At 42.8% G+C, this 20,314-nt stretch overlaps 1 protein-coding gene across 1 annotated transcript in view; it reads left to right on the top strand.

Annotated features, from left to right (window-relative positions):
* riok1 (RIO kinase 1 (yeast)) overlaps positions 1-18,048 on the top strand; it is a 36,223-nt gene extending 18,175 nt beyond the window's left edge. The window contains exons 10-17 of the mRNA XM_072467013.1: positions 1,782-1,919; positions 3,744-3,847; positions 8,426-8,532; positions 8,752-8,817; positions 9,756-9,875; positions 12,638-12,691; positions 13,861-14,007; positions 14,964-18,048. Coding sequence (XP_072323114.1) covers positions 1,782-1,919; positions 3,744-3,847; positions 8,426-8,532; positions 8,752-8,817; positions 9,756-9,875; positions 12,638-12,691; positions 13,861-14,007; positions 14,964-15,077 — 850 coding nt within the window. The 3' untranslated portion in view covers positions 15,078-18,048. The remainder of the gene's footprint in view (positions 1-1,781; positions 1,920-3,743; positions 3,848-8,425; positions 8,533-8,751; positions 8,818-9,755; positions 9,876-12,637; positions 12,692-13,860; positions 14,008-14,963) is intronic.
* The last annotated feature ends 2,266 nt before the right edge of the window (positions 18,049-20,314 follow it).

Genomic DNA, 20,314 nt, shown 5'->3' with positions numbered 1-20,314 from the left:
CATTGAGGGAGAGATTGTTGTCGCTACACCACTCCACTAGGTTCTCTATCTCCTGCCTGTATTCTGACTCGTCATTATTCGAGATCCGGCCCACTATGGTCATATCGTCAGCAAACTTGTAGATGGAGTTGGAACCAAATTTTGCCACGCAGTCGTGTGTGTACAGGGAGTAGAGTAGGGGGCTAAGTACGCAGCCTTGCAGGGCCCTGGTGTTGAGGACTATTGTGGAGGAGGAGTTGTTGTTCATACTGATTGTGGTCTGTTGGTCAGAAAATCGACGATCCAGTTGCAGAGTGGGGAGCCAAGTCCTAGGTTTTGGAGCTTTGATATGAGCTTGGCTGGGATTATGGTGTTGAAGGCGGAGCTGTAGTCAATAAATAAGAGTCTGAATAAATAGGAGTCCCGAGGCTTCTCTTCGATTTTGCCAGTTCTAATTTTTATATTGTGTTCTAAAACTCTCAAGCAAAGGTTTAGTTTCCCTGATCTGTATATAATCTGCCCTTTGATTCTTGATAAGAATAAATTATTTGAATAACCTAACTGAGCGCAACTTTTAATAGTAAGAAGTCTTAACACCAGGTTAAAGTCCAACAGATTTGTTTGGAACACTAGCTTTCAGAGCGCAGCTCCTTCCTCAGGTGAAGGAGCTGTGCTCCGAAAGCTAGTGACTCCAAACAAACCTGTTGGACTTTAACCTGGTGTTGTAAGACCTCTCACTGTGCCCATCCCAATTCAACGCTGGTATCTCCACATCACAACGTTTAATGGTATTTAAGACTAGGGGCGGCACTTACGGCTGTTCACGCCAGCGGGATATTCTGGTCCCACCAATGGCTCACGGGTGTCCCGGCGACGAGGAGTGCAGTCAACGGGAAATCCCGTTAACGACGGCGGGACCAGAAAATCCCACTGGCGGGTCGCCTCCACCACTGAAAAACACGCGGCGGATTGGCCGGTAAATCCCTCCCTAGGTTAATTTATTAAGTGAGTAGCTGAACCACACGAATCAGCAAAGTTCCAGCTTTGCTCCCAGCCAGGTAAGCTGGTTTCAGTTAGGACAGCAACAGCTGAGGCATTAAGGAGGGGGTAGTCAGCACAGGATGCTTGTTGAATACTGTGTTAATAGTGATCAAGTTTGGTCTCGGTGAGATTTAGCCTGAGCTTGTTTGTGTTGGTTGAAAAACCTCCGACACCCGCTTTCAAAGCACAGATAACTGAACAAAGTAGCAAATAATTTCTGGCACCCTGGGACAACTCCAGAAAGGAGTCAATGCCTTGGGAGAATATCTTATCAAAATACTTTTTCCGTAAGTTAAACATTAACTGACATCAACTTTGTGTCATAACCTCCTTTAAAACATTGCATATTTGAAGATAATTCAAAAGTTCAAATGTCTATTGATTTTCCTGTTGACCATGCCATACATACTCACTTTAAGTTGGTTGCACAACCAGATATCGCTTTTATTGTCTATAAAAGAAAATTGTATACATTTTTGTTTCATTTCTTGTGAGCAACTTGTTTTGAAGAAGGATTTTTAGGAATGACTCCATAATAATTCTGCAGGGTTTAAGTAGCTATCAATGGACATATAGGTTCCCTGCAATCTGTACACTAAGATCTCACAATAAAACACCAAATTTCTATGTATGGTTTAGAAATAAATTGTTGAAGACTTGAATTCAATTTTGCTACAGAAAACCAGTGAATATACACAAACATTTTGCAGTGAAGGGAATTAATAGCCAGTGCTTTAACTGCCTTGCCTTTTATTCCCTAGGCCAGCTCCACTGTTGAAGAATGCTCACTTGTCTGAATCCAAGGCCCGTGAGCTATACCTATTCATTATTCAGTACATGCGAAGAATGTACAAGGATGCCAAGCTGGTTCATGCTGATCTCAGTGAATTTAACCTGCTGTAAGTTGTGCCCTGATGTCTTTCTATCTATTGAATCTTGACAGCCGTTAGCCTTTCTAATGCATTTGTTCCTTTATAACTTCTCTCAAACTTCCCCCTTGCCCTGTCCAAAACAGAGGCAGTTTTCTATGTTAAGAACGCTGTATAAATGCACATTGTTATTAGGTTATCTGTTGCATTTACCTATCCTGAAATGACCAAGACCAGTATGTAATTCTGTAATTTCTTACACCAAAAGTTACAGAAATGTTTTGACATGTGTAATAACTGAAGCAGCAAGTACTTGCATTTATATTGCTGTTTTAACATCGGAAAACAGATAGTTCACAAGACTGTAATCGACCAAAAATTGACTCACAGCTAAAGAAGGAGGTGTCGATGTGGGTGATTAAAAGCTTTATCAGATCGGTTGTAAGGAGTAGTTAATAGTAGATAGCGAGATACGACCATGATGATTGCCATATTATTCAATACATTATTGATTATTACACATTATTGCAAATCAATATGGAATATAATAGTAATAGTGGACCTGGAAGCAGTGAAACTTGGAATAATTCACAATGAACTGTGTAAATTTATTTCCTGCCTTAGGCTGCTTATTGTAATTTCATTCAATAGTTTTTCTCTCTCTCTCTCGGACATATTGTATGCATATTTTACACAAATTACCATTTTTTTTTAAAGAGGTGTTTTAGTAAGGAAAGAAAACTTAGTTGAACTTCATTACAGTGGGTGGATTAGACTATGATGGGGGGAAATCGTATAGAATTTAGAGTCAAAGAAATGGCTGGAAATAGATCCAGGCCTAGGAGCTGACCTGTGGGAGAACCAGGACCTTCAAAGTTAACAAACTTAAAAAAATAAAAAAGTGTCATTGCACGACAGCAGGTAGGTGATTGGTTGGTGAGTATTGCAGTTGAATTTTTACTCTTTAAGCTAGGAAGGTGCGTCAAGTTCAGAACAAAGTATCTAATTTACCATTACTTAATTAATGAGCTTTTATTAAAACAACCTTGAGTTTATTTCTGTTAAGTTTAGTTGGGCTAATAAGTAGAGGCATGCAAGGGCACCTCAGTCCCATTTATTGCACATCCTGTTCCATGTGGGTATTCCAGGATGGTGCAGGAAGTGTTGTCAGCTGGAGGAGATTGAGCTCCGGGCTTTGGAACTCGAGCAGTATCTGAAGTCATTGGTGATGCATCCGTGCAGCTGAATTTCGTTGGTAGCACATTTGTAGTGGTGATCAGCCTGCAGCCTATCAATATGTGGGTAGAAAGGGAATGAGTGACTGAAATCCTGGGTTTATAGGTGGAGGCATAGAGCACAAAAGCAAGGTTGTTGTGATAAACCATATAAAACTGGTACGGTCTTAACTGGAGAATCGGGTATGGTGTTTTAGAAAGGTTGTGGAGACTTGGAGACGGTGGGGAATGGTTTCAGTTTGGTTATGCGGACAGATTGAAGAAGCTGGGGTTGTTCTCCTTGGAGAAGAAAAGGTTGGGAGGAGATTTAGTGGAGAGGGGTCTGAGCAGAGCAGAGAAGATAAGACCTAAGGGCTGAGAACCAAAGAATGTTGATTTAAAGGCGAAGCCAAGTATAATTTATTACTGCATTTATACATGTATAGAATAATTCCAAGAAATTGATGGGACTATGTTTGTATCATTTGCCATATGTATGTTGAAATTCATTTCAAAATAACTCATCTTCATGACTTTGTTTAGTTTTATCTGTAAAAGTCTTGGTATAGCCTTGATGGAAGTCAAGACTTCGAAGAAGGAAGGTGATTTGTACGCACTTTATTTTTCTGGTATCCTGCAGGTACCACAATGGGGGGATTTATATCATTGATGTATCACAGTCAGTGGAGCATGATCACCCTTGTGCCTTGGAGTTTCTCCGAAAAGACTGTCTCAATATTAATGGTGAGTCAAAAACAACTAATTTTTAAAAAGTGTGTTTATTGCAATTTTACATTTTATAAAGTAACACAACAAAGTTACAAAATAATACATTGCTATAAGCAAGGACGGGCGCATGGGTTGGGGGGGGGGTGCAGAAAATGCTTAACCCACATGAGCGCAGAATAGAATGGAACAGGAGAATGACATCACACCTGTCTTAATACAATCCCCATCACAGCCTTCTCTTTCTAGATACCGGAGTATCTGCACCCAGGTAGCCAAGAACAGATTAGTATACCCACCCTTGTAAAAACAAAAGAACGTACACAGAAACCTCAGATCTGAGGGAAATAACATACATGCTACAAAATGCAACTAAACCCCCAAAACAAACCCAAGGCAGAACCAAGATTATGAGGGGAGGAAGAGAGGAATGGCAACAATAACAACACATTCAGACTATGATCAAGCCTTCAGGGCCTCCCAAGGTAAAATGGGATGGATAGAGGAGCAAAGGAAAACCTACCAGGGCTATACCACCAGACAGTGACACCCACCAGTGAAGAGGAGAGCAGGCCACTCACCCCCCCTCTCCCTCCTAGGGGAAAGGTAGGGTATCCACCAAGGCACACAACTCAACCCTTTCCCAGGCCTCCGTATACCAGTGAGACAGTGAAGCAAAGCCCAGCCTCCCAGGAAGCCCCTTGCAACATCCTCGTGGAGGGACATCCCGTGTCCGTCGGGGCACCAGGATAACGGGCGCAGCACCGGGCCTGACCAGACCAACATCAACCGACATGCAAGAAACTATATCCCCAGGACTTCCACCACACCCCAGACACCTGCACCCTCGTCGAGTCTGTACCTTTCCAGCCCCATCCAAGGCAACGTGCCATAAGAAGATAAGAATTCCAGCCTGGGGAGGGGGGACCTCCCGCCTGGGAAGAAGAAGAACCGTCTAGACACCCAACATTAGGCAGCCTGGGAGCAGGGACCACCGGACTACATCCGGACAAGAACCAACATAATGATCACCCGAATGAAGAGAAGAAAAGAATCTCCAAAGAGCAGACACCCAACCTAACTTAAAGCGACCACCATCACAGAAAGGATATCCAGAGCAATTCCCTCCTCAACAACCCAACCATTCCAACAGTCCAGGGGGGAAACACAGGAGAGAGACACCCAAATGGAGGAAAGGGAAATAAACAATCTCAAGGAGGAGACAGAAGGAGACTAGTGTCCTCCAGGATACAAACCAGCCCAGGCCAAAGAATGATAAAGACACCGATTCTTAATTCAAAGAACATTAAAAATACATGTATGAATCCAAAAGAAAAACCTGAAATGGATTAGCTCTAACTGGATAAGCTCAACATCGGTGAGGTTGAACTAACCCTACCAACCACATCCACCCTCCCACCCCATCACAGCTCTACTCATCCTCTTCCTAGACAGGACAGAGTGACAAAAGACGTTCCCCTTCCCCAACCACAAGGATTATAAGACAATAACCAAAAGATTTAAAACTGCACAAGTCACACTTCCCATAATTCGTTCCATAATTTTGCTAGAACAGGATAAGGATAAATCAACGACCAAGGTCAGCATGCGAACATTTAAAGAAAAGACAGCAATGTAAAGTAATCAGCAGGGAGTAACATTCAGGAATATAGAAGACCCGCATAGTAAATTACTGGATAAAGACACCCTCCATGTCACATGAGAAGGCAAAGGATCAACGAGCACTCTTCAGGATCTGTCATGGCTTCCAACAGTCGAAGCGCAGTTCTCTAATTCAATCAGGAACTTATCTCCCATCTATAGCCAAGGACCAGGCTCGGGGGTACCCTGCCCCACTCCTATCTCGTTAACCCAGCAGGTTTATTGACACCATGCAACAGGATTTTGACAATGCAAAGGTGGCTCCTAACCAGGGACAGTGTTCTTCCAAGTGCAAGAACCCTCTTGTGCGCCTCCACCATTCTTCAAAAGGTACCTCACAGTCCTTCACAGTGAGCTCTAATGACCTGCACCGCAGAACCAAAATTCTCAATCAAGACAACATCTTCAACGGCGGCCATTATCGGATGCACACAGCACCTCCCAGACGAGAGCCCGCTCAGCAGAAACTGCGCCACTGCACGCTGGGCACCACCGCAGCCCACTCCAACAGTCTCTGCTCTTTCCTGCAAAAAAAACCCAATAGGGATCTTCCGGGTACATAGCACTAACCAATCCAGTATGCAATGTGCACTAGAATGAATCGAGGGATTAAAAAATGAGCAGAGCTGGAGTTCTCAAAAATGCAACCACTCCCGCGCTCACATCATGTGACCCCCGCACAATTATTTTTGTTTTTGCTCTGATCTATTCCTTGCTATGGGCAGCTCGGTAGCGTAGTGGTTAGCACAGTTGTTTCGCAGCTTCTGTGTTCCAGGTTCGATTCCTGCTTGGGTCAATGGCTGTGCGGAGTCTGCATGTTCTCCCCGTGTGTGCATGGGTTTCCTCCGGGTGCTCCGGTTTCCTCCCACAGTCCAACGATGTGCAGGTTAAGTGGATTGATATGCTAAATTGCCCTTTGTATCCAAAAAGGTTATGTGGGTTACTAAGTTATGGGATAGGATATAGGTGTGGGCTTGGGTAGGTGCTCTTTCCAAGGGCCGGTGCAGAATCGATGGACGAAATGGTCTCCTTCAGCACTGTAAATTCTATGATTCTATGAAAATGCTCAATAGTTGTATAGTAAATCTGACATATAGTAAGTTAAACATAGAATATTTCATGTGAGTGTCCCTTTAAGAAATGTGTGTTTATCAAATGGCTTGAGTGATGTCATTGTGTGGGTGGAGCTGGGCTTTGGCTTTTACTTTCATTTTGAGCTGGGAGCTGGCTGTGGCTCTGTGTTTTACTTTAGGCTTACACTGTTGGAAGCTGGATTCGGACAAAGAAGGCTTCTCTTCTCTCTCTGCATGTTAAAAGGTGTCCAGATCACATGATAATTTAAAAGTGATAACTGTTTTCTGTAAATTCAAACCTACTGTTGTAAAAAGGGTTTGTCTGGTTTATTGGATGTTATCAAACAATTGAAAGGGAAGTTATTAAGGTATATAGAGAGAGAGAGAACTGTAGCTGTGTGGGGTATTTATATTTGTAGTTGATAAAAATGCTTACTGTGTGTGCTTATAGAAATGTTAACTGAATTCATAGAATAAACTTTATTTTTGATTGAAAGTGTTTAAGGCCTTTGTTGAATAACCCCTGAAAGGTTAGGCCCTTATGCTCCTCATAACCAAAGTCTATAAACAGTTGTGGGTCAGGTGAACTCCATGATATACTTTGGAGTTTTCTAAACCCTGGTCCGTAACAATATGCATAAACCAGCTAAAGTTGTGAGTGTCAGAACAAGCAAACCACCACCACAAGAGGAAGTAGTGGTACTGCCACTAGACTACTATTCCAGAGACCATGGGTAATGTTCTGGTATCCCGGGGTTCAAATCCTGCCACGCAAATGGTGACAATTGAATTCCGTAAAAACTGGAATTAAAAGTCTAATGATCATGCAACCATTGTCAATTGACTTAAAAGACAATCTGGGTAATGCCCTTTACGGAAGGAAATCTGCCATCCTACATGTGATTCCAGCTCTATGGTTGACTCTGAAGTACCCTCTGAAATAGCCTGGCATGCTGCTCAGTTCAAGGGCAATAAATGCTGGCCCAGGCAACAATTAGCATCCCCAAGTAATCAAAAATTATCGATATTTTTTTAATATATGCTCTATAAGTTGACCCCGATACTATCTCCCTAGTGCATTACTATTTAAGTAGTATTTTTAATTGTGTAAATAGAATTTAAAATGTTGTCTACTGTGCATCCATTGCACTGTTCATTTCATCAAAATAGTGGTTATTTTAAGCAAAGGCTGTCCAATTAATTTGTATTTTTCTACTAAAAAGAGCACAATGTTTATGCTTCTATTGTTTTATTATTCACTATTTTATTGGCTGCAAATTGGCATACTTTTTAATCTTGTTTGTTTCACTTTTACGATAGGACATATTGTTAAATTCTGTGAACAATATGTTCACATTGTAACTGATTGGGAAACGATGGTACAGTGGTATTGTCACTGGAGTGGTAATCCAGAGACCCAGGGCAATGCTCTGGGGAACCGGGTTCAAATCCTATCAAAAATCTGGAATTAAAAGTTTAATGATCATGAAACCATTGTCAGTTATCATAAAAACCTCACCGGTTAAGTCATGTCCATTTAGGGAAGGAAATCCGCATTCCTTACCTGGTCAGCATTCCTTACCTGGTCTGGCCTGCATGTGACTCCAGATCCACAGCAATGTGGTTGACTCTAAACTAGTGATGGGCCAGTAATATTTATGTAGGTAGTTTTGAGATATTTTTATTATTCCACAACAGTGTTGTTCCATATTTATACACTGCCTCCATCCAATAACTGCCTGAAACAGACCTCCTAGATCTGTAGAATGTTCTAGATTTGCACGCCTTTACGGAATTTAAAGAATTGTGTGTTTTCTATTAATATTGAAATGTCGTCATTATTGTGTCCTTTTTTTGATAGAATTTTTCCGTAAACACGATGTTGCTGTCATGACTGTGCGAGAACTTTTTGAATTCATCACAGACCCTTCAATTATGGAAGATAATCTTGATGCTTACCTTGAGAAAGTAGGACTTTGTACACCCTTATTTTCATAAAATGAAACGTTATTTCTTGAAGCAGTAAGACCCAGGAACTGTGTTCTTGTGGCTGCACACATCCTGCAAAAAAATTTTAGATTTAAATTCCTATCTATACGTAGAGGATGGAAATTGCCAACATAGGCTTATCATGCTAGCAATTGAGTCTGTGTCTTTACCAATGCCATTGTTGTCCTTGGTAATTAGGCAATGGAAATAGCTGCAGAAAGAACAGAAGACGAACGATCCAACCAGGACAAAGTCGATGAAGAGGTGTGTATCTAATACTCAGAATCTATTGGAATGTTGTTACTTATATTTTGGCTTTCATTTCGTGCACAGGCTTTTTAATGTACATCCAGTGACATTATGGTTCCCCTTTGGCACAACATGGCACTGTTGTGGCACAACAGTTGATAAGTACCAGACTACCAAAATTCCCAAGGGAAACTTGAATCAACTGCCACAACAATTTGCAATTTGTGTATTATGAGGAGTTGTCTAAAGTCAAGATACGCAACACTCAGGCCACCACGTGATATTAAATATTAAAGTTAAACAATTGTTAAAATAGAATGACACTTAAAATGCAAGAACAACTTTACATGGCTAACAGTACTTCTATCAACAGTTCCCAAAATATTTTGGTTAAACTCAGAGCTAAACCTACATTTGATGGCAATGATCCTCATAGATTTTTAATCTATAGAAAATTTCGACATCTCATGAAATTATATATTTTTTTAAAGCAGCTAGGTTGCGCACAACAAGATATCATAAACTGCAAAAGTCGCAAAATACCAATGGTGTTGTTCACAACACTGGGAAACTCCCTGCTTCTGTTTTACTGTGCATGGGAAGTTGCGTTTGAGGTGGTGCCTCAGTTTAACATTTCTGTTTTCTAATAATGCGGCAGCCAACGATACATGTGTTCAAAGTCCTGAGGTGAGCCTTGAAACTGCAACTTTCTGGCTGGGAGCTGAAAGTATTATCTTCTGACCAAACTAGAACTGTAATTAATTATTTTGTGTGAAAATTAGGACGGTATTGCAGATATAATCGATCCAATAAACATACTTTAAAAAGGCATTGAATGTAATTCTCACTTTGACACCAAGATAGTGTTAATTTTCTAGAATTATTTTGGTTAATTCTTGTCCACTCTGACCCGTGATTGTTATTTTTAAATACATTTATTAACCTTTCTGTAGGTGTTCAAAAATGCCTACATTCCCAGGACGCTGAATGAAGTGGAACATTATGAACGAGATGTTGACATAATGACGAAGCTCAAGAAAGAAAATGTGACCACAGATAGACAGCATGACAACGTAAGTGGCTGTCCACACAATCTTTAAGGAAAAAAAGATTGAGTTTTGTGTGAAATATTCTAAAGATTTTCTGCTAATTAAAAGAATGCTTCAGGGGCGTTGGCCCTGTCCTTGTTCATTGGTGAAACTATTCCCACTTTTTACAAATGAATTATCCATGTTCCTAACCTCGAGAAACTGTTCTTCTAACAGAAATTGTTATTTCCATGCTATTCCAGCTGGACCACTGAAAGTTTTTGTTCTACTTTAAATTAATTCATGGGATGTAGATGCCGTGGGCTAGGCCAGCATTTATTGCCCATCCCTAATTGCTCTTGAGAAGGGCAATTGGCCGAGTGTCATCGTAATCACCCGGCTTTTTCTGCAGTGGTGACAGTGAGACTATCTGACAACTATTTTGGACATCCACACGTGCCTGGTTACCTGCAGATATCTGGAGGTTGCTGTCGCAGTGTTGGCTGCTAGACTTGACGTTGAAATTACTGTAATGGCATGAAATTCTGTTCCTTACCCATTAGTTCCACACTAAAGACGGGTTTTTAAAAATAGAGTTTGTATATTCAGGAGTAAGGAAATCTTTAACCAGGTAATGAGTGATAATTACTTGCTGAACAACCTGTGACACTAGAAAATCTATTTTAAAACTGTGGAGACGCATTCCCTCAGAAGAAAATTAATGTTGTAGCTTTTTTTAAAAATCTGCTTTTTTTTTTTCTCTCACCCATAATAATCCCATCTATATGTGCCAACCTTTTATTTCACTTCCTGTACAATAGTATAAATATACTGTTTGTTTCCTTTTTATTTCTTGGTTTGCCATCTGCCTCAATGAAGATAACCTTGCTTTGCTTGTTCTGCTCATAAATGTCACAGGTGCCCAATATGTATTGAATCAGGTGCTGGGTTAATCGAGGTAGCTGATGAGAAACCTGCAAAAAGTCTGTGGGCATGTGCACTTGAGGTGAACGACAGATACTGTTCCTTTGCCACTGAGAGGAAAATTAGGTCATTGTGTCTCTGTCAGACCCCTGACTTGGGTGAGGATATCATAGGTCCGAAGGTGGGCTAAAGAAATATATATATTTATTGGTGATGGTAAACCACGCAATGACACCTTCGTGCAAAGGTGTTTATTTATACTCCAAATCCCAGTACAAAAATATTATTTACAATATACTGGGGGGGAAAAATGTTTTGACAGACTAAAGTAACAACCAATTAATCAAACACACAAGAAACCCTTCCCCCAGTATGGCTTTTCAGCTATGAGCTACTGTCTCGGTTCCAACTGTCTGAAACAGAATCCCACTTTTCACATGCGCGAGTCCGAAACACACACCCTAATACAGTAAATACTTCAAATAACATACAGCATTATAATCACTTGCAAATGAACAATCCGGATTTTAGATACAAATAAAATACAGAATACATCTAAATACAAGTATAATGAGTTAATCAGACACTTTCGAAAACACCCCCGACCATGGATCTCCCCAACATCGGAGATCTGAGCATGTGCAACTTTTGAACAGGCACTATACTGAACATGAAAAACAAGCTAAGTAATATAAACAATGTCAAGTAATCTATTTTTTTTTTTAAATTTAAAGTACCCAATTCGTTTTTTTTCCACTTAAGGCGCAATTTAGCGTGGTCCATTCACCTACCCTGCACATCTTTGGGTTGTGGGGGTGAGACCTGCGCAAACACGGGGAGAATGTGCAAACTGCACACGGCCGGTAATCCGGGATCGAACCTGGGGCCTCTGTGCCGTGAGGCAGCAGTGCTAACCACTGTGCCACCGTGTCACCCTAAGTAATCTAGATGTACTGAGGTTATTAACAGAAAGCGAGTGACGGGGCTCTCTATCAGTCTCTTCAGCAATTGATTGTAGAGATGAATCAGTAAAGTGAGGGAAATTCAACAAAGAGAATTCTGATTTCACATCCAGTCTCAGAAACAATGGTACAGCAACCATCAGTAGGCCATCCGTTATGTGGCACAAGTGTATTAGGAGGGGCCATGGTATTTTGTACGGGGCACCTTCCTATTTAAGGCACCCCTACAGAATCAACTTGAATTAGAGCATCAGTTGAAGAATGAAATTTGACCAACTCTGACCTAACAAAATGCAAAAGTATTAAATTTCCAGGTCCCATTGAAGCTGCCTTTGCGGCCTTCGAGCTATTCGCTAATGTTCCAAACTAATGGTGTATTGTGCAAAGATTTCCTTCAGTGCTGATTATTGTAGCACAGTGGTTAGCATTATGGCTTCACAGCTCCAGGGTCCCAGGTTCGATTCACAGCTTGGGTCACTGTCTGTGCGGAGTCTGCACGTTCCTCCGGGTTCCTTCCACAACTCCCGAAAGGCGTGCTATTAGGTAATTTTGACATTCTGAATTCTCCCTCGGTGTACCCGAACAGGAGCCAGAATGTGGCGACTAGGGGCTTTTCACAGTAACTTCATTGCGGTGTTAATGTAAGACAATAAAGATTATTATATTATTTATATTTTAATTAATTGATGTTTTTACATAACATCCTTTTTAGAAGGGCCAAGTTCATGTATTCTTTAAGAAGTATAGCATATTTAATAGATCAAAACCTTTTGTTCAGGTTCAGCTGCATAGGCAGAATTGTTCTATATATCTGTTTATATCCATCCTTAATTATATTGGATGCCATCATAAAAGCATAATATTAACAAATGTTTTACACTGGATTTCAAGCCACATGACTAAACTTTTGCTTTTACTTAGATTCTGTACCAGACAGTGACAGGGATGAAGAAAGACTTAACTGGTGTACAACAGGTAAGATTTGTGCTCATTGTGCCAAAGATTTTCAGAAGTTAAGATCTTGTATCTCCAGTTTTTTGAGAGAACTCCGGATCTGGGGCGAAATTCTCCGGAAACGGCGCGATGTTCGCCGACTGGCGCCCAAAACGGCGCAAATCAGACTGGCATCGCGCCGCCCCAAAGGTGCGGCATCCTCCGCATCTTTGGGGGCCAAGCCCCAACCTTGAGGGGCTAGGTTGGAGCCGGACGAACTTCCACCCCGCCAGCTGGCGGAAAAGGCCTTTGGTGCCCTGCCAGCTGACATCTCCGGGCGGCGCATGCGTGGGAGCGTTAGCGACCGCTGATAGCGCCCCACGCATGCGCAGTGGAGGGAGTCTCTTCTGCCTCCACAATGGTGGAGACCGTGGCGGAGGCGGAAGGGAAAGAGTGCCCCCAAGGCACAGGCCCGCCCGCGGATCGGTGGGCCCCGATTGCGGACCAGGTCACCGTGGGGGCACCCCCCGGGGCCAGATCGCCCCGCGCCCCCCCGGACCCCGGAGCCCGCCCGCGCCGCCTTGTCCCGCCGGTAAGGTAGGTGGTTTAATTTACGCCGGCGGGACAGGCATTTTAGCGGTGGGACTTCGGCCCATCCGCGCCGGAGAATCGAGCGTGGGGGCCCGCCAACCGGCGCGCCGCGATTCCCGCCCCCGCCGAATATCCGGTGCCGGAGACTTTGGCAACCGGCGGGGGCGGGATTCACGCCAGCCCCCGGCGATTCTCTGACCCGGCGGGGGGTCGGAGAATCTCGCCCCTGGTTCAAATTACAAGCTAGGTTAAGGAAGTTGGACCTATTTTATTTGGAAATGAGAAGATCAAACAGTTATAAAGGAGATTTATAAAATTGATCTGGGCAAAATATTCATTTTGGAGAAGGACCAACTTTCCAGAAATGCCATTAAACAAATAATACAAGTGGATTTGAACTAATTGAATCAGTTTCTGAAGACACGATACTTGGGCTTGTTCAGCCAATTTAGCTTTTCCTGTTTATAAAAACTCATCAAAGATAATGAATCATTATTGTCCATTTGACTGCACTAATAATGAACTCGTCAGTGGGGCCCTTTCTGTGAATTTATCATACAGATTCTGGATGGCAGATTACTTCCTATTAATCCAAATTAATTTTTACTTATTTATGCCAGGTGCCTGCTCTTCTTGAGAATTCTGAACAAACCGAAGAAAAGTCTAATTCTGACAGTGATGGCTCCGACTCGGAGCTTGGTTCTGAAGAAGAAGGTGAAAGCTTCTCCCCTAAAGAAGATGAGCAGGCAGACAAAACTAACAAAAAGGTTAGCTTTCATTTGATAGTAGATTCCTTTGGGAATCATACATGGAAGGGGGGAGGGGGAGCTTGGTAGGTTTATTGGTGTCCTAGCATTTAAAATCAGCCAGTGATTTAACTGATGAATTATGCTGTGCTTGATTATTTTGGTAAATGCAGCTAATTAGGTTTTAGTGCTGTTGAGTACTTTCAATGTAATTGTTCAAAGTGAAGTTGCGCTAACTAGTATTTAGGAATCTTGAACAATTTATAACTTGGTTATTTATTATTTATCACGAATACTAGTCGATAACCATGGGGAGTAAAGATTAAATCCAAACTTCAGTCCTAGAGTTAGAGGCAGGGTATAACTTAGCCAGGGCAGAGCTAGAACTGCAGTGATAGAGACTAGATAGTATTAGAGTGAAATTTAAAGACAGCACACACAAGTGACTTTGAACAACTGAATTCGACACAACGCCTTCTCTATCCATAAAGAAAAAGGTGGCTTTGTGCCATTCTGCCAAAGACTTTCAAGGTAAGTGGAATGCCTGGGGCTTGAGTTTGTTGATATTGCTAAGAATGAGTGGACGGTGTGCGGGATTTCACCATTGACTGGTTGGGCTGGGCTCGATGGGCCTGATTCTTTTCCTTCATGGGACCAATCACATTCTAGGACCAAGGAAGTAAGTTTTGAAGCCAGGCCCCCAGTTAAAAATGACAGTGGATTCCTTGGTTACGAGGAACACTGGACCTAGTGGAGTATTAGCTTTTCTAACCAGGGCACTCTTTTTTAACAGTGAAGTTGTAATCCTGTAAATATAAGATGAAATTATCAGTTTCATTATTTGCGCTGTTCAATGAACTATTATGGTAAACTGACTAAGTTGCCTGGAAATGAATACACAGGAAAATAAAGTAAAAATAGTGTTGTTTCATCTATGTTTATGACACACATCTGAACAATGTTATTTCTGTTTCTAGGATAAGAAAAGAATAGTTAAAGAAGCCCAGCGAGAAAAACGAAAAAAAAAAGTACCTAAGCATGTCAAAAAAAGAAAAGAGAAGGTTGCAAAAATGAAGAAAGGGAAAGCATAGAAATTTGAATAGCGCTTTGTATTAAAGCAGTTGGTGACTACAGAATTTATTGCTTGGCAACCATTCACAAGTTTATTAAATAAGGAAGACCATTTGGTGCATCTTAAGCAGAACTTCTGTTCCTGGACCCTGATTATGTGACAAATTCTTGTGGCGTGACCCAGATGGAGATTTTGGAAAAGGGGCAAATCAAGTGGCCATCTTGGGGGACCCCATTCAATTAAAGACAGCAGGTGGGCTCCCAAGACTGGAGGGCCAATAGGAGTCATCCAGCTCTTGAAGATCGGCAGCACCACCATCAGAGGTAGATGCTTCTGGTGTAGGTTGGCATTTTTCAACCGCAGTCTGAACCTTGTCTGAATCACATCATAAACGCAAATGTTTGTGCGGCAATTTAGGAGAATGCATCCCATTTCCATTACAAACTATGATATCTATGGAGACCAATAACCCAACCAGTACCATATAATCCATAACAGTATGAAATTTCCTGAGGGGCTTCGACTTCTGCCTGGATGCGATCAGGAAACTCCCAGAAAGTTGTGTCCTCGAGCAGTATAATTGGCTAGTCAATGCTGGCAGGCGGGTGGGCTTGAACCCCCCCCACCTCGGTGCAGCATCCCGCCTCCGAGCAATTTCAAGGGACCGTGGTGGCAGACCGCCAGGTAGGGCGGCATTGGAAAATTGCCCGCTGCCTGCCCTCCGATTTCATCTCCACAAAAAATCAGCCTCTTGTCTCATCCATAGAACCATTGAAAAGTTATAGAACAGAAAGAGGCCTTTCAGCCCATTGGGTCTGCACCACCTACAACTCCCAAGTTGCCGGGCCTAATTGTTGCCGGGCCTAATTGTATCATAGATTATCATAGAATTTACAGTGCAGAAGGAGGCCATTCGGCCCAATGAGTCTGCACCGGCTCTTGGAAAGAGCACCCTACCCCAGGTCAACACCTCCACCCTATCCCCATAACCCAGTAACCCCACCCAACACTCTTAAGGGCAATTTTGGACACTAAGGGCAATTTACCATGGCCAATCCACCTAACCTGCACATCTTTGGACTGTGGGAGGAAACCGGAGCACCTGGAGGAAACCCACGCACACACGGGGGGGATGTGCAGACTCCGCACAGACAGTGACCCAAGCCGGAATCGAACCTGGGACCCTGGAGCTGTGAAGCAATTGTGCTATCCACAATGCTACCGTGCTGCCCTTGAACAGTTCCTCTGTTTCCTCATCCACTACTCTATCTGGAAGTCAGTATTATGCATGTGCAAATAGAAGGAATGTGAATTCCAGAAAAATATTTATGAAGGCACCTGCTGTCAGAATTTAGCAACATATATTTTACGATAGACATTTCTGAATAGCACTAAGTGGGTCGTAAACAAATTGGGGCCGGATTCTCCATTGCCCGATGCCGAAATCGGGAACGGCATTCGGGCAGAGAATTGCTCCTGACGCCGAAATCGGGGCAGGCAGCAGTCTGGTGCCGAGTCACGATGCTCCGCCCCTTCCAAATCGGCCTCATCAGGACATGCACCACGCGCAGTTGCATCCCCGTTGGAATGTCCTTGGCTGGCCCACCCACAATGCTCCGCCTCCGATGGGCCAAGTTCCCGATGGCGCGGGCCACGTGTGATCTCGGTGGTCGGGAGCCTTGCGTGCCGGCTGCGAGGAGAGAGAGGGCATGCGACAGTGTCCAGCACCAGCATATTCGGCCGAGATCCGTGCTACTGGGTGGGGGGCTTCTGCCAGGACTGGGGGCAGTGGTGGAGGGTGGACAGGAGGTGGACTGCAGGATCGGGCATGTGTGGGGTGTGTGGGCATACGCATGGCTGCAGCCTGTCAGCCTTGCGAGTGTGCAGCACGGACCCGCCAATTCTCCAACCGTGTTCTGCTGGTGTTTCACTAGGCGCCGGTGCTGGCCCCTCACTGGTAGCGGAATCGGTGAGGGTTTCGTGCTAAATTTCCTGTCATGAAACACCACGGATCCTCCGTAGGCGTCGGCACTTAGTGTCAGGAACTGAGAATCCAGCCCAAGGTGTCCAAATGAATATATTTTCCCCAAAATTTTAATTTCTTGTATGTTTAATGTAGTACATGTATTGGAAAAATGTTCAATCAAAAAAGCATTCAAATAAATGGAATAAAGATTACAGGAAACAGTTTGAGTATTGTTACAGAATGGCGAGTTGGGTTCACATTGAGCCCAAACTGAGAGGGTGGCTGATTTGATCCCAAATCCGAATAATGAGTTTACACTCCGCTTTTGAAGGATGTAGGTCAATAGGACTGAATTTTCTAAAATGCAGCACAAATTGACAATTACATTCAGAGAGCCTGAAGGATAGATTGTTGGAATATTAAAAAATTTCAAGTTGAGATTAAAACATGTTATTTGGGCGACGTAGGGGGGAATTCTTTACTCTGCCTTTGACCATTATTGTATTGTCCTCAGCATGTCTTTGTGCTTTCATGATGTTTCCAAAGTAAAATACGTGTCTTTCCAAATCACTAACGTCATCTTGGTGAGTTTTTAAAACATATAGGCAACTTGTAGCTCCAAATCGTTTTGAATAATCAACTCATTATTAATATTTATTATTATGTCTACAGTTCTTTTCTCCCTTCATTGAAGATGTCTTATGGTGTCATTACCATTGTGGGGTCTGCTCCCTCAGCAAATTGTTAATCTTCTCAGCAAGATTTCCAGCCACAGTAACTAGGGGAAAATGTTCAACACGGCTTAGTAAATCTTATGCTTTTGTACATACATAGAAACAAGTGATTTATTTTTTAATACATTCTTCAGTTGTTTATGAAGTATGAGTTAATTGACCGTATGCTGCATTTTCTTGTGCAGAACGTAGAGTTAATTCTTGCTTTATATGCATTTCTAATTGAGCTTTTTATTCGTACACACTGGTAAACCCAATGCTTGTACAAAATAAAACTTAATACCATGGCATCTGTGCCTCTTATTTGAATATGAGATCGCTTGTAAACTATTGTCTCCGCTTTATAGCAAACAAAACTGAATGTGCAGGTGACGTTCAACACTACTTAACTCTTCAGATTGCGATAGTATTCACAATTTTTTTGTTTTCAAAGTTCAGAACATCCTCTTAACATTTCATTTGAATTAGTTTGAAGACGCACCCCAACCCCAATTTTTTCAAAAATCTTTGCAAAAGTTGCCTGTGAGGACAGTATAACTATGGTGACTATACCATGTGGGTAAATGTCGACTAGAATTGAGGTACAAACTTCCAATTACCAATTTTGTAGCATGTGTCAACCATAACAATACACAGTTGGCTACTGCAAGCCATAGAAATGCCACAATGAATTGAGATGAGCCCTCTGGGACATCATTATTCGTTTTCACTAGTGCACTGAGAACACCCAGCTCAATTTTACCACCATCTCTCTCAACTCTACCGTTGCTAAATTGTCAGACTGTTTGTCCGACGTCCAGTACTAGATTAGTGGAAATTACCTCCAACTTCATTCCCCCGCTGCCAACTCCATCCCTGGCAACTGCTTCTGTTCAAAACTTTTTTGACTAAGATGAGCTTTGAACCACATAATTGAGCCATCACCAAGGTCACCTATTTCTATCACCCAACTTTGCCCCGACATCAGCCCACAAAGCTTCATGATACCTGCCCCCCTCTAATTCTGGCCTCTTGAACATCTGCAATTTTAATCGCTCCAGCATGGTGGCTGTGCCTTCTATTATCGAGGACCTGAGCTCTGGAATTCCACTCTACACATGCCTGGCTCTCGACCTTGTTGCTAACTTTAGCCTTAGTTTAATTGCTCTGTTCTATCACCTTTGCTCTTGAGTCGCCGGGTATCTTTCTGATACCGCCACGTGGTTCAAGTCCAAGTAATGATCAATAATCCAGTACACTGCTTAGTAAGAGTTAAATCAAAGCACATTTATTATATACAGTAATCAATACTCATGCATAAATTATACGTCCAAGCTACTTCCTACAATTAACAGGCCAATACTTAACTTGGAAATGGCCCACCAGGTCAGGCAAACGAATAGCCTTTTGTTCAGGTTCTGAGCCTGCGGGATTCAAAGCTGGTACAGATTGGTAGCTAGGAGCGCCTATCTCATTGCGAGCGTTGAAGTAAGACTTACGGGATGTTTCGTGATGGCTGGACCGGTCACTGTCAAGGGTTGGTCTGCGTTGCTGAGTGACCCGGTCAGAAGAAGAAGCAGGAGGATGCAGAGGGGTAGCAGCCGAAGAGACTATTTGAACTTGGACTCTATTCTAATAGTCCCCAGGGGCTTCCTGCCTTTCGGGGCGGACCCTGTACCTGGTTCCAAGTGATTGGACTTTGTCCCAATCACTTGGTTCGATATTCTCCAATGCTGGAGCGATTCCTTGATCGATGGGCGGTCTTGAGGTGATCGTTCACCTCCCTTTGTGTAGGCTCCTGTTGGCGCCGAAAAGTCTGGGTTGGTTTTGTCTAAAATGTTGCACATTGTTCCTGGGGATTGCTCATTAGTATGCAGATGGCTGGTGTTTTGTTGTGCTGATGGTTCCCAGTATCGATCTTGTCTGGCCTCCCCAGAGGTGAATACACAGTCTACCTGTAGCTGCTTGTTTTAGTCCTGTTGGCTGATTTTCCCATCAGCCTTTGCCGTTTGCCATTCTAAATCGGGAGTTAGCCATTTTAACTGGCTACATTCCCTCCTTGTGATCCTAACGCGAAGCGTGAAGGATCACATCACTTTGTTGCTTTCCATTCCCTGACCTGGGGGGGGACACCTCCTTCATGGCCTCTGCACTGACCATAGCTATGCAAAAAAATTTTAACCAACAATTCTAAGGGCGCTATGTCAGACAGGGACATGCATTACAAAACAATAAACTGTGAACCTCTAACTTATTCTTAATATACTACACTCGCTTAAACATTCCATTATCCTACCTTCCTCAATCATACAACAAAATCATAGCATTTCATACAGTCTTTCCTGGCTTGCCAGTCAAGCTCAGGATCATACAATTTGCTCATGAAAAAGTTCTTTACAGTTCTTTATTTACAATAACAATAAACGCAGGTGAATGTACTTTATTATCGATCGCGGGGGTCGGGGGTCTGGTCGTAACCGAACATAGCGGATCTGATCCTATATACCGGGGTTCGAGCGTGGTAGGCTCTCCTTCTCTATTTCTGTAGACTCATAGTCTGCACAATGCAGCAGAGTA

This window comes from Scyliorhinus torazame, chromosome 11, assembly GCF_047496885.1.
Source record: "Scyliorhinus torazame isolate Kashiwa2021f chromosome 11, sScyTor2.1, whole genome shotgun sequence".
NCBI classification, from domain to species: domain Eukaryota; kingdom Metazoa; phylum Chordata; class Chondrichthyes; order Carcharhiniformes; family Scyliorhinidae; genus Scyliorhinus; species Scyliorhinus torazame.
The sequence above is the reverse complement of the archived record's forward strand: the minus strand, read 5'-3'. Positions and strand labels throughout refer to the sequence as shown.